Source organism: Haliotis rufescens, unplaced genomic scaffold (assembly GCF_023055435.1).
Source record: "Haliotis rufescens isolate VD_foot unplaced genomic scaffold, xgHalRufe1.0.p SCAF_21, whole genome shotgun sequence".
In the NCBI taxonomy this organism is placed as follows: domain Eukaryota; kingdom Metazoa; phylum Mollusca; class Gastropoda; order Lepetellida; family Haliotidae; genus Haliotis; species Haliotis rufescens.
The window spans coordinates 2,310,803-2,333,220 of record NW_025963902.1 but is presented as its reverse complement, the minus strand read 5'-3'; the positions used below and the strand labels follow the sequence as shown (position 1 = coordinate 2,333,220).

The 22,418-nt window shown below is 40.4% G+C and overlaps 1 protein-coding gene across 1 annotated transcript in view; it reads right to left on the bottom strand.

The window, feature by feature from the left end:
* The window catches only part of LOC124119401 (NACHT domain- and WD repeat-containing protein 1-like), a 55,809-nt gene that overhangs the window by 2,105 nt on the left and 31,286 nt on the right, over positions 1-22,418 (bottom strand). The window contains exons 13-24 of the mRNA XM_048401090.1: positions 13,953-14,255; positions 13,390-13,606; positions 12,270-12,595; positions 10,550-10,912; positions 9,345-9,593; positions 8,655-8,789; positions 7,583-7,814; positions 7,055-7,172; positions 6,683-6,851; positions 4,460-4,572; positions 3,184-3,433; positions 559-720 (exon numbers count right to left, since the gene is read on the bottom strand). Of these exons, the coding sequence (XP_048257047.1) occupies positions 559-720; positions 3,184-3,433; positions 4,460-4,572; positions 6,683-6,851; positions 7,055-7,172; positions 7,583-7,814; positions 8,655-8,789; positions 9,345-9,593; positions 10,550-10,912; positions 12,270-12,595; positions 13,390-13,606; positions 13,953-14,255 (2,637 nt within the window). The remainder of the gene's footprint in view (positions 1-558; positions 721-3,183; positions 3,434-4,459; positions 4,573-6,682; positions 6,852-7,054; positions 7,173-7,582; positions 7,815-8,654; positions 8,790-9,344; positions 9,594-10,549; positions 10,913-12,269; positions 12,596-13,389; positions 13,607-13,952; positions 14,256-22,418) is intronic.

Genomic DNA, 22,418 nt, shown 5'->3' with positions numbered 1-22,418 from the left:
TATTAACCACTGTTAAAAAGCTGACATTTGGTATGTGAATTATTTAATTAATGCTCGTATTTGAACTTTATTACAAATCCAGTTTCTCCAGTAATCGTATCTAGATATTCAAATTTGGTGTAAGAGCACATGCAAGCAGAAAGCAGACTGTGTGAGGTGAGGTGAGGTGAAATTGGGTTTAACGTCGCGTCCAAGATTATTGCACTTATATAGCGACGTACATGTACGTGTGTGTGTTTGTGTGGCTGCTTGTACTAGTCCGGACTGATGCCGATTTATAGTGCTAGCTCACTGAGATACCATGCCGCAGTTTAACATGAATAACCCACTCAGACACAGTATGCCGACTCCGAACCGACCAGTCCTTGTTTTAGCCCCTTAATGCCGAGCGCCAGACAGGGTAACAACAAGTACCATCTTTTAACGTCTTTGGTATGACGCGGCCGGGAATCGAACGCTCTACCACTAGAAAACGGAGGCGGTCGCAGACTGTGTGAACCTCAGTGTGTTTGTTTAAAGGGCATCATGCAGACGGACGTATATTCAAGACTAACCTACCTGTATGTAGATCGAACACTCGAATGAAGGCATCATTATGGTTACAGATGATTGTCCTGTTATCAAGCAGTTGGAAAACATCTACGCTGGTGTCGCCGTTGCCACCATCCTTCTCGTATTTAAGGTAGTATTCATAATCTACTAATTCATTGTGGATACAGTCTGAAAATAGTCCACAAACACATATATGAAATAGTGAGTGAGTGGGTATGGTTTTACGCCGCATTTAGCAATATTCCAGCAATATCACGGCGGGGGACACCAGAAATGGGCTTCACACATTGTACCCATGTCGGGAATCAAACCCGGGTCTTCGGCGTGACGAGCCAACGCTTTAACCACTAGGCTACCCGACCGCCCCTATGAAATAGAGCTTTAACAAGAGGAGTAGTGAAGGCTGAAGTGAAGGTAGGAGGGCTGGTCAAAAAGTTTCAAGCCTGACTAACTTTCAACTATGGGCCATAACAAAGTGAACTAGTCAATAGAGTACATTGTTTGAGTAGATCATTGGAAGTGCATTTGGTCTGTTGAGACCGCATTTATATTAGTGACAGCCAGGTGAACGTGATAGTGGTATAAATGGACACAGAAATGGAAAAGAACACGAGTACCAAGCAGTCATCATTTTTTTTCTGCAGAGAAAAGTAGTCCCCTAGAAATTCACGACCAATTGTCGCAAACGTATGTGGATAGGTGTCCTAGCTTTTCCACTGTTAAACGTTGGGCAGCTTTGAAACCTTTATTCCTGAACATTTACAGGTGAATGAGATATCTGCTCGTTGGGTGCCAACGTTTCTTAATTGTGATCTTAAGCAAAAGAGAACTGACATTGCCAGAAAAACATAATAGAGCTAATTAAGGAGGATTTCGTCAAATTCAAAAAGGGGAATTAGTAATGGCTAATTAAACATAGGTCTACCACTATGATCCCGAGTCAAAACGTCAGCCCATGGAATGGCACCATTCCACTTCTCTGGCACCAACGAAATTCAAGTCTTCAAAATTATAATGAAGAAAGTTATGACCATTGTATTCGGGGATGCAAAGGGTGTGATCCATGATCCATGCTTCACAAGCGACATGAGAAGTATTTTGAAAAGCGGGGGGATTATGTTGATAAATAAAAATAAAAACACTTTCACAATTGTTGGTTTTGTTTTTTGGGCTTAGAACTTTTTGAAAAGCCCTCGTAACGTCCTACACAGACTGACTTTATGTGTATAAAGGCCAACTGACCCATTGTACAAAATATATTAAATCACATATATTGTATACAAGAGTTACCTGCTTAATACGTTCTGTTGTTGAGAACACGTGCATAAGAAATTTTACAAATGTGGAACGATTCAGTTTTGGATAATGAGTTCACACCTTTCAGGTTGCTGCACAATTAGTTGGTGTTTTCAGATTTGGGTACCAGGATACATGTGATATGACAACCTATTACCTACATCTATGTAATGACTGACTTATCGCTACGACCAGGTACATCCAGAATCAAATGAACAAACTTGTGAATTAAATCTGACAACTGCTCTGCAGAAAGGTGAGCCAACTTCTCGTCAAGATTGTTGAAGATCTCTGATGTTTTACGCACAGGGCGAACCTTCTCACCCAAATCATCAAAGTTAACATTTTTCACCGGTAAATGCAAAACAGGCGAGAACTTAAAATTCACGATCGTCCCCGTGTGGAGAAATGAGTTGTAGAGAGTATCGGGTAAACTCACCCACACCCCCATCCCACAACCAGGAAACCAGCCATAGTGTATGAAACAAAAATACTCTCATTCTTCATTGACTTCATTCTCATCTGAAATTTCCTGGGAGATCTTGTTGGCCATAGAAATAGCCACATAAACATACGTGGAATTCCTTCTTGATGTGTTTCAGTGCTCTCTGCAGTTCTAGCCCTGCGTTATAGTCACCAACAAGCTTGTCAACGCCTGGAAATATGACAGTGTTCTTGAACCTTTTGAAAGCGAGCCATATGATTCTTGCTCAAAAGCTGTTTGATCAAGGTTACAACTTTGAAGGCCTCAGAAAAGCTTTCAAAACGTTTTATGGAAAGTTCCAAATATGAAACATACGTGACAAAAATGATGTTCGATGCAATGCCCTATTTTGACTTGTACCATATGTTCCCGTGTTTTTTTTCAGTGGAACAATTGACATTCCCTTGCATGTGTTTATGATGGGTGCAACTGGTGGGGCAGGATACTCACACCTTTCCGCGAGCACGTGGTATCGCCTCTGTTCGATAGTGATTCCTAAACACATGCTCATGATATAGTTGGAATCGTAAAATCGACTCTGATTTCTGCAGAGATTTCTTATGAATATGGAAAGGGTCACTTTTATTTATTATACCTAGAGCAATGAAAATCCAACATCTTGATCTAGGATTTGACTGTAGTGGTGCCGAAGTTTGAGCTCACGTTCTCTTTATAGTATGATTAGCCTATATTCTAATTACTGGTATCGTGACATCAATCAAGCATAAATAGGAACAGTGCCAGACAGATGAAAATATCTTCCTCGTTGTTTGAAGTGTGGGCCTCTCTCCAGTCACTCTTTGTAACATATGTTAAAAATTGGGAATTATTCTCATTTTCATTGTACTTACTTTTCTGTATGTCCAAGCATAGTGGAATATAGTATGTTCTGCTACCTTCAGGTGCCTTTTGGGGACGTGTCTGTTTTGGGTATACGAAATAGGCATCGTCGTTGGTGACAACAACGTCGTTGATGTAAATGTCATCGGTTTTGAGTTGTTCAGGGTTGATTTCATGCAAACACGTCCGTGTCAGAATGTCAAACACATAGCAAGGCCCGCCATCTGTAGTCGCCACTAGGACTGTGCCCTTCTCGCTAGCCTGCAGGAGAGAACACGTAACAAACACAATAACAACACTCCTCTATAGGGATATATTGTCCTTCATTTAGATAACTGAGACGATGCAAAAGCCCGATGGTGCGGGATGCTATTCCCAATTTTGCCCAGTGCCATGTGGTCTTGTGTCATTTTAGCTGACCTTTGCAGCATGTGTTTGTGATGGGTACCACCCGTGGGGGGGGGGGGGGGGGGGGGGGACACGTTCACCTTTTCGTCGCGAGCACCTGGTATCATTACTGTTTGATAGTGATTCACAAACACATGCACATGATACAGTCGGAATCCTACAATATTTTCAAACACACACACACACACACACACACACACACACACACACACACACACACACACACACACACACACACACATATATATATATATATATATAACATACCAGTGGAATGATACATATCCTTACCTTATTCCAATCAAACACAAATAGCACCGTGTATTAGCACTGAGTAAATCACTTCTGTAATAACAGTAAACAGTGTTTTCCAAAAAACAACACACAATTTATATATTTACTCTGTTAACTGGCATTAAGGAAGTTCAAAGGCAATAAAATAATTGAACCAACAACAGCTCACTAATTTGTATGAGGAGAAGGTGTCACGAGCTTGACACGAGTGGGTAGAACTTTTTACCATAGCAGTGATAACTCACCGGATGCCTATTGTTTAATTCCTATTCTTTGACTGACATTGTTTTATACTTGTTACAGCTGCTGCTCAAAAAACCGTGTTTGTGTTTATATTCAAGTTGGTATTTCCGCCATTCAAAGTGTGCAGTGAGGCCGTCTTATTGTTGATAGTCATTTGGAGACATAAATGCGAAGTTAATTAATGCGAGCAAAGATCACTCGCATTTTGCGCATTTCATTCGCGTTAATTTCAAGATTTACAGTATTTATATATAATTAAAAGCAACAAATACAGGAACTCCTATATACAGGAACTCACGATGAAGATGTGATATTTCTGACTGTAACAAAACATTCATTCACCTTCAGGTCATCAAATTTCTTTGTGTTATTTGCTTCCATTACGGCCAGTGTCTTTCCAGTTGCAAGGTCATACAGCTTGATTCCCTTGCGTCCTCGTGTGGGACATGCAACTTCTGCGAAATGAGGGAGTAATGAAAAAGGGATTAGCATTGCACTTCGCAGAACTAACACAGTGGGAGACAGTTGTGCCCACGTTGAGAAGCAGTCCATTGCTTGACAGGTTTGTGCCATCCATAGGGTTGGTAGAGTTGAAAACAGATCTTGAACTAAACCAAACAAGCATGCATCAGCCTTCATCAGTGGTCCATTCATATATTTTCCCCAGCTATTTTGCCCTTTGCACGAAATTGGTGTATAATAAAGACTTGTTCTTCTCCTGCATTGACGTTTTATATTTATATACTGAACCGCAAAAGAAACGTCACCCCAAGTAACATTGCATGAAAAGTTGTCATTTAAATATCTGGGTAAAGTTTGTCAAAGTTTCTAAAATTTAACATTACCTTGTCCGGAAAAATGAAATTTGATGATAAAAAACCCAAAGTAGATGACAATAAAATGATCGCCCAAACGCATCACGGCAACGGCCATAGTAACCCGATGCACGTGATTTACGTGCACATTGAAATGCCATGCGTTCCCCCATTTCTTGCCCTATAAAAATCCACCCAGGTCGGATAACATTCATTCGTTATTGAATTGCTACCACATGTCAAGATTGACAAGAAATCAGCGACACGAAGCCCTTGGACGATTGCAAGCTGGACAAACCGCCCGGCAAGTAGCCAATGCATTTCAAGTCCACGTAAGGACCATATACAGGCTCCAGCAACGGTACCAGACCACCAACACTACAGATTAGTGCAGACACCGTGGGTCGACGATTGACGAGCAGACACTTCCACTGTAACAGGCCACACCGAGGACCAATTCTGACAACACGTCATCGCCATCGTCATCTTCTCAGATGAGAGCCGTTACTGTATCTTAACAGCAGATGGCAGAGAGAGAGAGAGATAGAGTCTGGTGACGCCGTGGGGAACGTTATTCGGATGCTTGTGTTGTTGAGAGAGACTCACGGGGTGGTCCGAGCATCAGGGTGTGGGGTGGAATTGGTCTTGCACAGAGGGTCGGCCCAGTGGTCTTCCAGAACATCGGTCCAGGGAGAAGTATTGGTGTCACAGAAGCTCGGTACATTGATCAAGTCTTGAGACCACACGCCATACCTCATTTGGCACAGCGACGCAACCACGAGTTTCAGCATGATAACGCCCGTGCCCACACTGCGAGAGCAGCAAGAGACTTTCTCTAGCATGATAGCATCAGAACCATGCAGTGGCCTGCCCTCACTCCCGATTTAAATTCCATTGAGCATCTGTGGGACGAGATTCAAAGACGGCTGAATGATGTCCGACCAAGGCCGACAACTGCATCTAAACTGCATCAGGCGTTCCTCAGAGTGTGGGCTGAAGTGCATATGGCGTTGCAAGGCAGTCATCAATGCACATGACGGACACACGAGATACTGACTTTGTCATTGTCTCAGAGACTAGTGTTGTGTTTCACTTTAAGAAAATTTGACACTTTAATTTCAACCTTGATGATCAGTTTTGCTAAGTGTCATCTTTTTAATATGTCTCAAAGTATGTTTACAGTGCTTGGACAAATGAGGTTTCTCATATACCTACGCATGGTGACGTTTCTTTTACGGTTCAGTATTTATTATGGTGCTGTCTCTTCTACCATTGTACAAAGCGTTATGTAATACTCAATAGTAACTGTGATGAAAATAATTGATAACGTAACAATTATCATGCTGAGCTTGTACAGAATGTTCACTCATCTAATATAAAATACAACTTATCGAGGCAGACGATGATAGCTAGATGACATTTTATTAGCACAGTCACATTTAACATGTGGTGGCCCAGTCGTGTAGGGCTTCGCAATTCGATGTGCAGAAGTTGCGTCAGTTTTGCGAGACAGAAACCTATGATCATGGGACAGAATCCTCATTCACCCTAATTATCTCTCAGCTTTATCAAGCTGACACGCCAAGATATAACTGAAATGCTGTTCACATTGGCTTTGGAACAAACTCCTTCACTTTCATACTCTAGAAAAATGAAAAATGTAATAAACCAGATATTTCATCATTAAAGGTCATAAAGTGCAAGGCGTAATTTAATATTTTAAATCATTTTATCATATTTTGAAACAAACCTTTCTTGTCTGCTACTAAAGTGAAATCTGAAGTTTGTACAGACAGTTTCCCTTCGAATGTTTTCAGGAGAGTTCCCGATGACAAGTCTACAATCTTCAGTCGTCTTTTAACTTGTACCAGGACTTGCACGCTGTCTTCAAGAGGGATAATTGTTGAAGGCGTGTGGTCCTGAAAACAACCAGTCAATTTCAGTGGAATTTCATTTCAGTCATTAACGTTCACAAACAACCTGCTAAATGATAATTTAAAGGTGATAAAATAACAAAAGTCATTCTAATATGTTTTGGAAAAGAAGGTCACTCGTTCCTTTATTCCCTTATCCAAAATTCCCCTCACGATAAAAATGAAATTATGGATATTGGTGTACTCACCACTTTGATGTGTCTGACTACCTTCTTAAGTGGCAGATCGTAAACTTGGAGGTATTTCGTCGGGGATCGACTGGCTTTCAGCAGAACATAGCGTGGGTTTGGAAGGGTCATCAAACGCCTTAAAAATACAACAATTTCACACGGTTTCCGTCAGAAGGTTGCTGCTTACTGTCGTTTTTCTATACATTGTCGACTCGTACGCAACCCTATTAATAGTTTTAGTGTGTAAAATCGACATATAGCTACATATGTCGTACTTTTGAAGATTGAAAGGCAATTACATGCATTCGATGGGTTTCATTTTTCATGCTGGACGTACGATCCAAAGACATGTACATGTACGTCAACAATGTATTTCCTTCAATAATTGGCTAGAACACATATGACAACGGTATACACACTATATTATCAATAAACAAAATTCAAGTTGGTTTCAAGTAAAACAAGTCAGTTCTTCCCCAGAAATGCTTAGAGAGCATGTCTCGACCTGCTAGCCTGACAAGGAAGTAATGTGTTTCATGGCCATACTTGATTTCAATGGGCTTTGCTTCCCTTTCCTCCTCCTTTGCATCTGTGTGCTCTTTCCCAGTATCAGCTTCATCATCGCCCACAAGGAACCTTGAGTCTACAATGTCTTCCACGCTTTCTTGCCCGTCACTGTGAGACTTTGCCTCCCTGGTTAAATCCCAGATTCGAACCACCTTGTCATCGCTGTAGGACGCAGCTGTTGTCATGTCCTTCATCACCACATCGGTCATGCCTGGTGACGATTAAACGACTTATCATACTCTGCAGCCTGTTTCATAGATCGTTTGAAAAAAAATGTTTTTATCGAAGACACAACAAATATTAGTGGATATCTAAACTCAAATGACATTCACCACTTTCAAATGATTATGAGGGAGGCACTTTGAATATGAACCAGGTTCCTGTGTTATAAGAAGATCTAAGTCGAGAGTAGCGAAGTTAAATTAATGTGCATTATGTAAATTCTATGAAGTTTGGACCGCCTCCTTGGTCTAGATGTAGAGCGTCCGCCCGAAGAGCGGAAGGTCCGGGATCGATTCCCGGCTGCGTCATACCAAAAGACGTAAAAAGATGGTACTTGTTGTTACCCTGTCTGGCGCTCGGCATTAAGTGACTAAAAGAAAGACTGGTCGGCTCGGAGTCAGAATACTTTGTCTGAGTGGGGTATTCACGTTAAACTGCGGCATGGTATCTCAGTGTGCTAGTACTATCAATCGGCATCAGTCCGGACTAGTACACACACACACACACACACACACACACACACACACACACACACACACACACAAACACACACACACACACACACACACACACACACACACACACACACACACACACACACACACACACACACACACGTGCATGTACGTCGCTATAAAGGTGCAATAATCTTGGACGCGACGTTAAACTTAATTTCACCTCACTTTACTTTTGTACGAGACACACCCCATCAAGTTGTAAAGGGAACACAGGAAATGGTGTGTTTGTTTTGTCGTGAGGTTCACTGGAAACAGTTCTCAACATATTTCGGTCATCAGTAAAATGTGTAGAAACATAAATGAAACCTTACTTAGTCCTTGTTGAAGAACCGTAGACCTTTGTCCAGTGTGTAAGTCCCATAAAACACCGTGGTCACCGTTGGGAAAGTAGAGCGTTTTTCCATCTTTTGTAATTTTGAACTTCTCAGACACGTCTCTGTCGTTACCTGTCAGAATACAGTTGGAAAACGATCGAAATTCGAATACTGGGGATAGAACACTCATGTACACGTACAATAGTAATTTACTTTTGCAACGGAAGTCATTTCCTTCAAATTACTATTCACAATTTTATCCTGTATGTGTGACAGAAGATGTTTTGACATGGTAACGTTTGAGGACGAGTGGTTGATAATACTGTTCTTCCATGGCAAACTTTAGCCTGTGGATTTATTTCAATTAGTGAGTTGGTAAAGGATTTTGATTGACAGACAGACAGACAAGGCTGACCCAAGAAGATCCGGGGTAGAATAGGTCTTCAGCAAGCCGTGCTTGTCGTAAAAGGACTAACGGTATCGGGTGGTCAGGCTCGCTGACTTGGTTGATGCATGTCATCGTATCCCAACTGCGTGGATAGATGCTCATGATGCCAATCATTTTCTTGTCTTATCCAGATTATTTATACCTGGAATATTGCTGAGTGCGGCGTTAAACAACAAACAAAACAAACAAGGCTACTCTTCTGCTCAGTATGCAAAATAGCACAGTGAACATATACCTACCTGGATAGACACATTCCAGCTCCATTGTATCTGTGATGTATACTTGAAGGTCGTTTTTATACATTTCTGAAAGGTAGAGTCGGTGCCCGCTAAGAGAAAGAACAAGAGCTTCTATTGTGTACTGTTCATCATTACCATCTTCATCTTTCTCGAAGATCTTTTTCTTTCGAATGAATTGTGATGTCTCTATATCAAGAATATATACCCAGTGCTGGTCACTATCTGTTACTGCCATATACCGTGGGCTTCCTGGGGTAAAAAGAAAAACACATTCTTTAACAAGGGGATTAACTCTAAAGCACACTTCCTGTTACAATCTGGCCACCACTGCACCCGATATTTAACGAGTGTTTCAGTTATTTGCTTCGGCAGGCAATCATTACAAATAAACATACAACAATTTCTACACGCACGCACGCACGCACGCACGCACGCAAGCACACCACACACACCAATACACACCAATACACACAACACACACCAATACATACCACACACACCAATACATACAAAAATAATATATTTTATGATATAAGTTGTGGAAGTAGAAGTTGCTAAAGGCAATGGATTTCAGAATCAGTTTTCGAGACTCTATCCTTTCATACATCATCATCTTCGAGCTTTCACCCATACAACTAACACTATAATTACTAAAACAAAGACTGGTCGGCTATTCATTGCTGTTATGCGCAAACGTTTGGTCTGTGGAAATACGTAACGACCTTCTGGTAGAGTGGTTGCTACTTATATGATCATTCTCCCTTTCAATATACTGAGTATCTGATCATTGTTACATTATATTAATGATTAATATTTGTGTGTTTTGTGTGCTTATGTCGTGGTAGAGATGTGCCTTTTCATGTGACAGAAATTATCCTAAGTTTGTTTGTTTGTTTGTTTGTTTTTTATCGCCGCACTCAGCAATATTCCAGCTATTAGACGGCGGTCTGTAAGTAATTGAGTCTGGACCAGACAATCCAGTGATTGACAACATAAGCATCGATCCACGCAATTGGGATCGATGACATGCATCAACCAAGTCAGCGAGCTTGACCACCCGTTCCCGTACGTCGCCTCTTACGACAAGCATAGTCGCCTTTTACGGCAAGCATGGGTTGCTGAAGACCTATTCTACCCCGGATCTTCACGGGCCGAAAATATCCTAAGAGCCGGAATGTTAAAATCTTTAGTTCAGAGATACCTACCAGCGCAGAGAGAGCTGGTTGTCAGTTCCTGGTCATCTTCAAGCAGAGTACACACCACAGTTTCTAGGAGTGTCCCCGCGTCGGCAGCATAAAGTGACACTGACTTTTCGTGAAAGGTTCCAATGATACTGTTCCCCTTTCCTCCCACACAGAACAGAAGTCCTCCTTCTTCTGTGTGTATGTCGTACAGCAGGGCACCTGTTTTGAAGTCATAACAAAGTATATGTTCATCTGGGTGAACAATTATTACAGAGTCATCACAGCATAGTAGGACCTTCTCCGGTTCTTCCCCCACGTCATCCATTGACCGAACCAGTTTTCCACTGGCAACATCCCAGACTTTCACCGACCTGTCATAGGCACCTGGGAATTAGAAGATAAAGGGCACTGAAACCATTATGTAAACTAATACCAACAGAAACTTGAAATGGTTTATATTTTTTATTAACTAAAAATGTGTCATGATATGTTACTTCAACATATCCCTACTGCCAATCCAAACGTATTCGGTAGATTTTTATTCTAAATTTGTGAAATAAACGTGAATTTGCCAGAAATGAGGTTTGGTGATGTAACACGGAATGCACGTGCAAACTGTCTGTATAAAACGGCCTACGCGACTCCTATACAGACACAGCAACAAAACACACACACAATTATGCCCCGTTTATCAAGCATGGAGAGAGAGGGGGCCATCAAAATGTCTCATCAAGGCGCCTCCAACGCCGACATTGCCAGAAGTATCTGCTGTTCCCGTGTTACCGTTAGCAATTTAACGCAACGTTTACGACAGACTGGTCTGACATCGGACAGGCCACGAAGCGGTCGACCACCCGGGACTACGCCCGCTGAAGACCGTCACATCAGGGGTAACGCATTTAAGAAATCGGTGTATACAGACGACAGGGTGAACGTTTATCGCCAAATTGTGTCCAGCAAGTTTGAGCATATGGAGGCGGTAGCGTTATGATCTGGGCTAGTATCTGCGGTGATCTGACAACGAGGCTGGTTGTTATTCGAGGAAACCTGACTGCTCAGCGATATAGGGACGAAGCTCTGCAACCAGTAGTGCAGCCATTTATTCAACAACAACCACGTGGTGTTCTTTTTCAGCATGATAAAGCTATGCCGCATACTGCAAGGCTAACAACCAACTTTCTGAACAACGTCAATATTCATGTCTTACCCTAGCCCGCATGTTCCCCAGACATGAATCCGATTGAACCCATATGGGACCATCTTGACCGACAGTTGAGAACACGAACCGTTGCACCAACCACTTCCAGGAGTTGGAACAATTTCTGATTGACGAATGGCAGAGAATCCCGTCGTCTAACGTCATCATGGCGCGTATTTATGCCCAAGGTAGACACACACGTTATTAATTAGACATTAGACATTCACTGCTTTTAAAAGCTTTATCTCACAACTGTCGTATAGTGAATTTTGTACTTTTTGACCCCACGTGTCTTTGTACCTTAGTCAGACCGGACGTTTATCATTGAATGAAATTAATTTCTCTGTACCTGATGGTCATAAAATTCTCTAATGAATTATTTACATATTGATTTTCTACACACGTTTATGTTTATTTAGTAACTCAAAAATGGTGTAAAGTTTCTTTTTGACATCAGTTTATCAGGATGTATACCATCAGTCTTTGTAAATCAAACGGATTTTATGGCTTTTTGATATGACATAAATTACTAAATGTACTTACATGTCACAATAAAGCTTGAGTCATTGGTCATATCAATTCCATACACTTCATTTTTGTGCCCGGCAAGACAGTTCACCAGCTGTCCACCAGGTTCTGTGAGGACGGGTCTGTCAGGCTCAAGGAAGTAGTTTGGTGCATTCTTACAACCAGCTCGGAGATCCTCCAGGCCATCCCATTGTTTGATCCTGCCCAGCAGCTGAGACGGGAGCTCGTTAGGATAGGATACTAGAGCATCTTGGGACAACTGAAGACTCTCTCCCACAGTCTTTAGTTCATGGTCACTTGGGTACACATTTCTGGCCGCAATGAAGTCCTCAAGGATGGGCCTAGATTCATGGAGATATGATGCTGGGATTTCAAAATGATACTGACATTTTTACACTACGCATCAATTTTTAATATTTCAACTGATGAGTGCTTATTTATGGATTAGCTCGTGTTTCTGGTGTCTTTGAGTGTAGCATCTACCTCCATGGTGTTGTGGATAGAGTTGCTAGCCCATATGTGTACAAACCAAAATACTTTTAAGATGGGTATTAGTTAACCCGAGAGGTACTTGGGATTAAAGGGATAAAACAAGGACTAACTGGCTTGGAGAAAGATTATTGTGTTTAAGTGAGATATCCACATTTAAACCTAGCACAAGTCCTGACCAGTACAAACGAATTAAGGAGGGATACACAAAGTTCATGATCCAGACGACCAGTTGTCAGTCTTCATTTTGTTGTAGAAACCTTGGTGACTGAGGGGTCGGCAGAGGGTAGCCTAGGTTAAAGCGTTTGCTCGTCACATTGTTACAATATGTGAAGCCCATTTCTGGTGTTGTATGCGATGATATTGATGGAATATTGCGAAATGCAGTGTGTAACCATACTCACTTACTCAGTGTTTTTGTGTGTATTGACGATAAGGTTCCTCACTCTCAATGCGTGGGCTCGATGGGATACTAGAATTTGTACTTAACACAGAATGAGTGACCGAGTTAGGGTTTTACGTCACATCGGCAATATTTCAGCCACACAGAAAGTATAACATAGCCAAGCACAGTATATAAGTGAAATAATCTTGCACACGACGATTAACGCGAGTTAATCTCACTTTTGAGTGTCATTCTTCTTACCTTAAACCCGATGCTTTTAGTTTTGACAGGAGGAAAGCAAAGTTCAACAAACACTCTTGCTTTAGCTGACCCAGCTGCTTTGCTTCTGTCCGCTGGTAAGGCAGGTTGTTCAGTTTTCTCAAATTGTAACCAGTCTTGAATTTGTCAGGCTGTGTTGCAGCCCTTCGGTCAGCAGTTTCTGTGTTACCCTTCTTGTCCAAGTATGCTTTTGCTCTACCTGAGATTTAACATTACCAACATAAATATAAAGGCCACCTCCAGAGAATAATCAGTCTGTTTGAAACAGATACCATTTGGTGTAAAAGGCAAAATATTAGTGAAAATCATATAATTGATTACTGAAAATCAGTGATGACTCCAGAAACAGACATATACACATAGACATAGAAAGGTATCTCGACATCTATTTATCTCAGTTAACTAAAAATATTAGTTAACATATGATATATTATTTATTAACTAATATTTTGATTTGATATTATTTGATGTAGGTGTCAGAATTTAATGTCACAACGGGGAAGACAAATATACGAGGTATGTATCAAAAATGTCCAAACACTCACCATTTGCCCAAGTTCCAGCAAAGAAATCAGCTAAAGCTCCATGCAATACTTGGTTCAATTGAGGATCAGAGCAATATCTGTCTGTGGCAGCCTCTATGAACTGTCTGTGATACCAGAAGAAGACCCTCACGCCATCCGCGCCTCTGTCCACCAAGTACTGACCCAGGTCTGCCTTCAGCCTGACCAGGAGAAGAGGCGGAAGTCGCCTGACAGGGGGGGTCCAGTACATGTACACGTCATTGAGTACGTCATCGTCACATGACAGGATGTCCTCCAACTCACTCTCCGTCAGGCCTGTTTTACCTGAAAAAGAAATAATAACAACAAGTCATATATGAGTTCAAAATGAATCTTTCTATCTCAACCCAATAATGTTTATGTGATTTACCTCATTAATCAAGCTTTTATAAATGCTGACATATATAAAATCGTAAAGTAGAACATGAAAATATCTTTTTCAAACGAGAATAACATCATTTATGAAATGACCACAGTGTGCCATCTTTGTGAATTTAGATCAAGATGTAGAAGTGGAGTGGTATCTAAAAGCTCGGGTATGGTGCTCACATACAAAGATTCAAAATCAGGTCGAACGTGGTTTGAGAACCCACAATCAGAAGCCACCACAACCATGTGACACAACCCTGCACCAGAATGTGACACGAACTAACGCAAGGTACTTACTCAATGTGAGATAGGCGAGAGCTCTTGACACCAAGATTTTCCCATGTAGTCCCTCAACTCTGGAAAACAGGGCATTGATACTTCCTCGAATAGATGTGTGGAGAGTTGTCTCCGACAGGGATGCAAAGGACGACCAACGACATGCCTCATCAAATGACAGTTTCAGGAACAAAGGGAGTGGACACTTCTGGAAAGCCCCAAGGACGACTTGCCTCTGTTGTTCAGTCAGATCACGACGACTTACATTTAACCATTTGGTTAGTATGCCCTCGACGTCTTTGTCTGCAAGTTGCGGAACTTCCAGGAAATTTTCGGAATACATTTCCTGAAAGAGAATATGAGGAATGCAAACTGTACCACATATATCTTAAAGCAGGTGTTTGGTGTTGATATTTACTCTATAATTCCTCTTTCAAACGGAATATATTTACCTGTAATCGAGGAAAGGTCTCATACTGCGGTTCCGGTAATGTGGACAAGATCATCTTAACATTGTCAGGGAGTTGTTTAGGAAGCCAGAACAGCTGCCGAGCGCCCCCAGATGGGTCAAACTGATCAAGTGAGTCAAGTAGAAGAAACAAAGGCTCGTCTCTGGTGGCCATATTAAGAGCCTTGTGGAATATTTTTGCCAGTTCCTTTATATCCTTGAATAGAAAAGAACAGAAAATAAGTCGAAGGTTGAATAAAATTAATTTGTGTTACGGCTTTCAACGTTTGCTGCACATATATGGATTACTGTGATATACCAACAAATTGTGTGTCTTTATAAAAGGTGTATTCGCTAGCAAAACTACTTCATATTGTACTTTATTCTCAATTGCAGATATTTCAACAATACTTAGGAAAAAGACAATGCTTTGAAGTAGATACATAGATGATATTTCATGTGATATTTCACGAGACACATGGAGTTGTCTACCGGAAAATTAAATTATTTCATTACAAATGTAAAACCTTGAAATGTAAAATATCCCTACCTAGCACAAAAGGAATGGTTCACCACCCGATGCATTTGCGACTTAAAAGGTAGTTTCATGTTAGCAAAATGTTAAAGAACGTAAACAAAAGTACAATTATGAAGTGTTATGTTCACTGCAGTGAAATATCACTCCTTATCCACTCGACTACACTTTGAAGAAGAGACACTCACTCACCACATTACCCTATAAAGAAGAGACATATGTTTAGCAATTACACTACCCCATGAACAAGCGACACAGCTTTACCACAATACTACTCTTTGAAGAAGAGACACATACTTACAAACTAGGCTACCCAATGAGGAAGAGACACCTCTTTACCACAATACTACACTTTGAAGAAGAGACACATCTTTACTAACTACACTACCCTATGAAGAAGAGACACGTCTTTACTAACTACACTACTTTATGAAGAAGAGACACGTCTTTACTAACTACACTACCCTATGAAAAAGAGACACATACTTACAAACTAGGCTACCCAATGAGGGAGAGACACATCTTTACCACAATACTACACTTTGAAGAAGAGACACATCTTTACTAACTACACTACCCTATGAAGAAGAGACACGTCTTTACTCACTACACTACCCTATGAAGAAGACACATTTATCCACTAGACTACACTTTAAAGACGTGACACACCCACACAAGAGAGGAGTAATCTTTTCCTAATACGGCATTCTTAAAAAAATCAAAGTGTAAGACATATTTTCATTCACTTAAATAACTTTTGAAACATTGTAGTAATACGACGCTTGAGTGCCATATTATTTGAGGTAATGTTCCTTTATAAGCAAACACTCGCACATCAGGAAACGTCAAATAGACTGCAATAGATTTACATGTATGGAGCCTATAAAAGGTATTTACATGGTTATCAAATTGTGATGCAAACTTCATCAAATTGGTTTGTCGCAAGGATAACACTATCTATTATATGATAAACATATCTACCCACTATGGCACACTTGGAAGATTCAAATATGTAACACCTTGGCTACACTATCAAGAAGAGAAACAAATCTGAAACAACTTGGCTACACTATGGAGAGGAGACATCGATTCTTACAGCAGGCAGCTCCTGGTCAATGTCTTCACCATAAATCCTCCATATCTGTGACGTCACACTCGACAACAATGCACCAATGGTTGAGCTGTCTGGAGTAGTTCCAATGAACCTGATGAGTTGGAAGATAAACAGAAGTAACAATTCTGATTTTTATGTTCAAGTAAAAACAAGTTCATTTAAAGTTTTTCCGTGCCAAGGCACAATTATTCAAGCATAAAAAATCAAAGGGCACATTAAAGAGCAAGTAAACTCAACATAGCAACTATGCAGATTTTATTACTTTAGGGCTTATTTAATCACAAAAGCTTGGCCAAATTTTAATTTGAAGAACGGAAACCTTGGTGAACAATCCGCCACTGGGTGTTAAAACGTGTTCCTGCGCAGTCTGTGAAATTTGCCTCAACTGACTTTATGTATCTAAGAAAATTGATATTTGCAACAAAATTGCAATCATTATTTTCACTTTACTTGTCCTTTAAAGGTAACAATTTCTGGTTCATAAATACAAGGAATGTTCTCAAATGACAGAAATAATATATGCCAATACAAGGTGTTGCCTTAATTATCCTCAGTTGAAAGAAGTTATTATACCTTATGACCACTCCAGCCTTGCTGTTGAAGCTTTGTAAGGCTAATGTCGCTGCCATGGCAACAATGGATGTCTTCCCAGAGCCTGAAGGTCCGTGCACAATGTAAGGAGTTCTAGAAGTCCCTTGAAGATATTGCGTTATTAGCTAAAATTAAAGACAGATGTGTTGAAATAGGGATGCATAGATGTCGGTGACTGAAAGAAAGGTACGACGTAAAAGTGACAATCCCTTGAACATTTAATAGTTTAAAAATTGGTGTATTGCAGATTCACATTGCCATCATCATCGTGATAGCTTATCACCACAATGTTTTGTTGCAAGGAAATAAAAAACGAATAAAGCAACGTAGCTTACGTCTAGCGTTTCCTGTCGTCCATGAAAAGCTTTGCATTTCGCCTGACAGAAGACTGTATGTTCGACAATCTCTCCATACAAGGGGTTGGCCAAGTCTGTTCTCTTCCTATCCTCAATGGCTTGCATCACTTTCTTTGAAATCTCCTCCGTGAAATCATGACACAGCTGTTTGATGTAGGCCTCGTGGCTTTCACTCATTGTGGGATCCACCCCTTTTGACAATAAATAAAGAAATATATATGTGTGTGTCTTCCCACAATATTCAAATAACTTTCCTCCAATTCAATATACATAATAACTGAGCACAATACTCACCATTGTGTGTCCACTCGATGTTGTATGTTTTGTGATTCTCAGATGGCAACAAGATCGGAAGTCTTTTGTCCCGTAGATCAGCCAAGAGATCCTGAGATTCGTTGAGTCTCTCCTCAGGTCCAAGGCATTCTATAATAATGACAATTGTCATATATCACATAATGTTCTTATGATGACCCTATTTTACACAAATGTTGACTGTGTAATTATCTTGACATTGTAGTTTCATAACAAGGGCGAAACCACCTTCGTGGGAACAAATTCCTTATATAATTATTGTTGCATTATAGTATATAACATGTGTCAGATGTTGTGGATATTAAACAAGAATTGTTGTTGAATATTCTTTAATAACACTGGTAAATACTGAGCTATTGATTTTGTTCTTTGTAGCAAACGGTTGTTTTGTAAATTGACAATATTTTATCACAAGTAACAAATTGACAGTTTGCCATCAATGTTCTACCTTTATATCTGCTTAGAATGTAGCCTGGTTCCTGTTTATCTATGGCATCAATTATTCGGTGAAACCACAAACAGCTGGACGACTTATCTTCAGACTCCACTATCCCTCGTGTGATTTCTGCCTCTGTCACTGTAATCAACACAAGGCCAATCTAAGTAAGACCTGGATGTATCAAATGTATCATCAATAGCATTGCTTCACTGTAACAATCATTATCAAGACAAAAGCCATAAAGAGTTCAACTCAGTGTTGCATACCAGACATGACGTAGCGATGTGCTGCCTTTGGATCAAGTGTCTCATTTGCTGCTTTCACAATGGCTTTCTGCATGATTGCATTCTGATCATACCAAGCTGTTTTCGCATACTTCCGTTTGTCCTCATTCTCATTTCGGAAGTCTGGTAGAATGGAGCTGATTGGTTGAAGAAAATAGGTCTGGGGCACGGCATTGTCATCTCTCTTGAACCAGCTGATGTTAAGTACAGATAGGAATGTTTATACTGCTCAATTATTCATTACAAATATCATTAAACCAGATACATTCTTGGTATATAATTTGAACGACAGGCAACTAAATAAAATAAAAGGTCGATAACACGGCATTACCATATCTTATAAAACAAATGAAGAAACAGGAACTTGATGCATATCCTAATTACACAAATTAATATTGCGATTTTTGAAAATCATCACATTTCCTTTACATATTTCCTTTACAAAAGTGGAAATATAATTCGCGTAATATCCCGATGTATGAGCAAATTGAGGTGTTCAACGTCTGTTTTGAAATGTTTGTGTTAATATTTTCTCGTGAGGCCGCCTCCGTGATCTTATGGATAGAAGGAATATCCGGAAAGATTTGTGGCTAACGGCACAGTATACAGTGCACTGTGTCTGAGTGGGGTAATTCATGTTAAACTGCAGCATTGTATCCCAGAGGGCTAGCACTATAAAACCAACATTAGTCGAGTAGTACAAGCAGCCACACATGCACACACACACACCGGTGCATGCACGCCACTATATAAGTGCCATATTCTTGAACGTGACCTTAAACCCTATTTCACCTCATGAGCTATATTTCCGATGGGTATGCACATACGTTTTAAGAAGCGTTAATGCTTCTTCCTCTTCCACAGCAGCAAACAGTTTGTCAAATTCAGTTGCTTCGATTCTGCTTGGAAAGTCTCGGTAACCATACTTGTGACTTAAAAATGTCTGGAAAAGGAAATATAAGAAATAGTAATTATAATAAAGAGATTTAAACGACTGTGAAAGACCGGCATTGATATCTTGTTAATAAAAGAAACATTCCATGAACAAACTGACTGTTCGCTCTACTCCTGCTAAACTGACTAGGTAATACATAAGGATGGCATCTACATATCATTGCATAGGAAGTTAGTTGAACATGAATTCACTTGAGAAGAACGTATTCTGCAAACAATGCAAACTACCCAATCAGAAGCTTGATCACTTACAACAAAACTAGGCCCGGTAGACAATTTCTTGCAGAGATCAATTTCTCTCAGACAAAGTTCTGTCCCCATGTGGTCGTCCGTGGCGTCATCCCTGACCCCCCATCTCATGTCCACCACCTGGAACTCATACCCCTGCTGCTGACACACCTCTTTCAGGGCGGGGTACGCACTCTCCATCAGGGCGTTCCGCTCGTGCCAGGTGTCTACACAGGAAGAAGAAGATACACAGGGGCATTAATGAGAATATACTTTACTCACACATGTCACAACAGCTATAGTGTAAGAAACATACTACGCCAGAGAATTTAAAATATAGCCATGAAGTCACTCTATTGTATCAACTGTCGATTATCTGTAACGATTTGAGAGTTTACTGATCTACCGTCTGCAATGCAAATTTTAAGCTCATGCATTAATTCCAAGCACGTGCATTATGAATGTATTGGCAACAACGATCAAATCGCACATAATGCACGTGAAGTGCGAATAAACGGGCACATGCAGCACTGATAGCGAAAGAACGAAGTTAGAGATTCTCATGTAGTAAGAATGCACTGCATGATTTTTCCGTGCAGCCTTCTTGTTTTGTGATTATTTCATTTCTTTATTGACTTATTTTAACTTTCAGTCTCTATTTTCATTCTGATTACGCAGTATTTTTTTACATTAATGTTGTATTTTAAGTAAAAAATCACATGCGCAGCTGGACATTCAATACAAATACTGATAGTCGGTAAATTCGTTGGCTCGTTCATCATTTTTAAGGAATATCTATTTACATAGACATTGAGTTGAAAAGCTGTAAGGTACCTGTAAATGTGCTGCTTGTGAAGATCCGGACAATTTTGGCTGTAGACGGACATTCCACTGTCACATTACCACGTATTACTTCATCAGTTGCTGATGTCTTCCCATGAGGCCTTGGGTGATCTCTGTGTCGATGACTGGATCCTGGTCTCCCTGCATGTCTGCCATCTTGTCGTCGTGACTTCAGTTCAGATGTCTTTCTGGTAATGGTGGATCTAGTTTTGACCGCATCTTCAGTCCTGGATTCCACAGCAGTCTTCTCAGAGACAATATGCAACCGGGTTCCATTTTCGTCCGGAGAAGCTTCATTGGCATTATCTTTAGGATGCTGAGTAGCCCTGGAGTGACGAAATAATCCCATACATGTTTTTCGCGAATAAACTCTATAGTAAGTGAGTGCGTGAGTTGGTTTTAACAACACCGAATTTCAGTTATATAACGGTGTACAAGGTGGATATCATACGAAATGCAGGTCTTAAAAGTTCATCACGTTGGTGAAACCCACAAGCATGTTTATGGTGCTGACAAACTTAGAAAATTTTCAGGACTTGAACCCATGATGCTAAGGGATTCAATGTTGCACAGCGAACTGTGGTGCCTTGGACGACTGGGTCTCCCGTGTCCCTCGTGGTCGCGATAAGTGAAACTATCAGACGACCACGAAGGAGTGGTTGAAGGTACATGAGCCACACTATCGGAATTCACCGACCAACAACACCCTATATCAGATGGAAACATTGTGATCCCAATTAAAGTTGATTCTTACAAAAGAAAACAGCAATTGATACAGGAAAACCTACTTTGGAAGACTTTTGTATATATTTGTCATGATTTGTAATCTATAACATCTTAAGAACACACCACATATTAATTGCAAACCTCTAAAATGAACAGTGTCAGTTTATTCCCTTCTACAATGAAAAACTAAACGCATCGGATTTTGTAATAGAAGAAACAATAAATAATAAGGCATCTTCCTCTTTAAATAAAAAGTATAATACGAATCAAATACTGTCCGAGAATATATGAAACAGGTTGAGTGGATGTGATCGTGAAACATTTAAAAGATTTACTTGAAGTTACAATCTCAGATCAGGAAAAAACGTTTACAAACTTTTGATTTTTCAACCCTTTACACTACTATCTCTCAGGATAAATTGAAAGAGGTATTACATTCGCTAATAAACAGTGCGTTTGTTTTCCAGAACGGTTATCACAAATAGTAAGTATTCCCATGGGTGCTAATGTTGTGCCCTCTCCTTGTTGAACTGATTCTGTTTGCATACGAATCGGATGTTGTGACTAGTTAAGTTACAGGAATCACATTGCCATGAAGTTCAACCTCAGTGTCATATATTTAGATTACATGCAATTTCCTTCGCCAATGATCCCCCAGAGTTGGGAATAAAAACAACAACTGAAAAACCATATTCAGTGTCCTATCTCCAGCTATGCATAGAAATGCAAAATAATAGCAACCTATGAATGACAAGAGGGATGGTTTCGATGTCGAGACAATATAGCTCGAGCTTAATGTGTCTACTTGGCCCAGATGCTTAGAGTGAGCAGTAATCAAGCAATATCACGGCGGGGGACACCAGAAATGGGCTTCAAACATTGTACCCATGTCGGGAATCGAAACTCGGTCTTCGGCGTGACGAGCGAACGCCTTTAACCACATGTTCATATTACTTATTCAAAAGACACATTT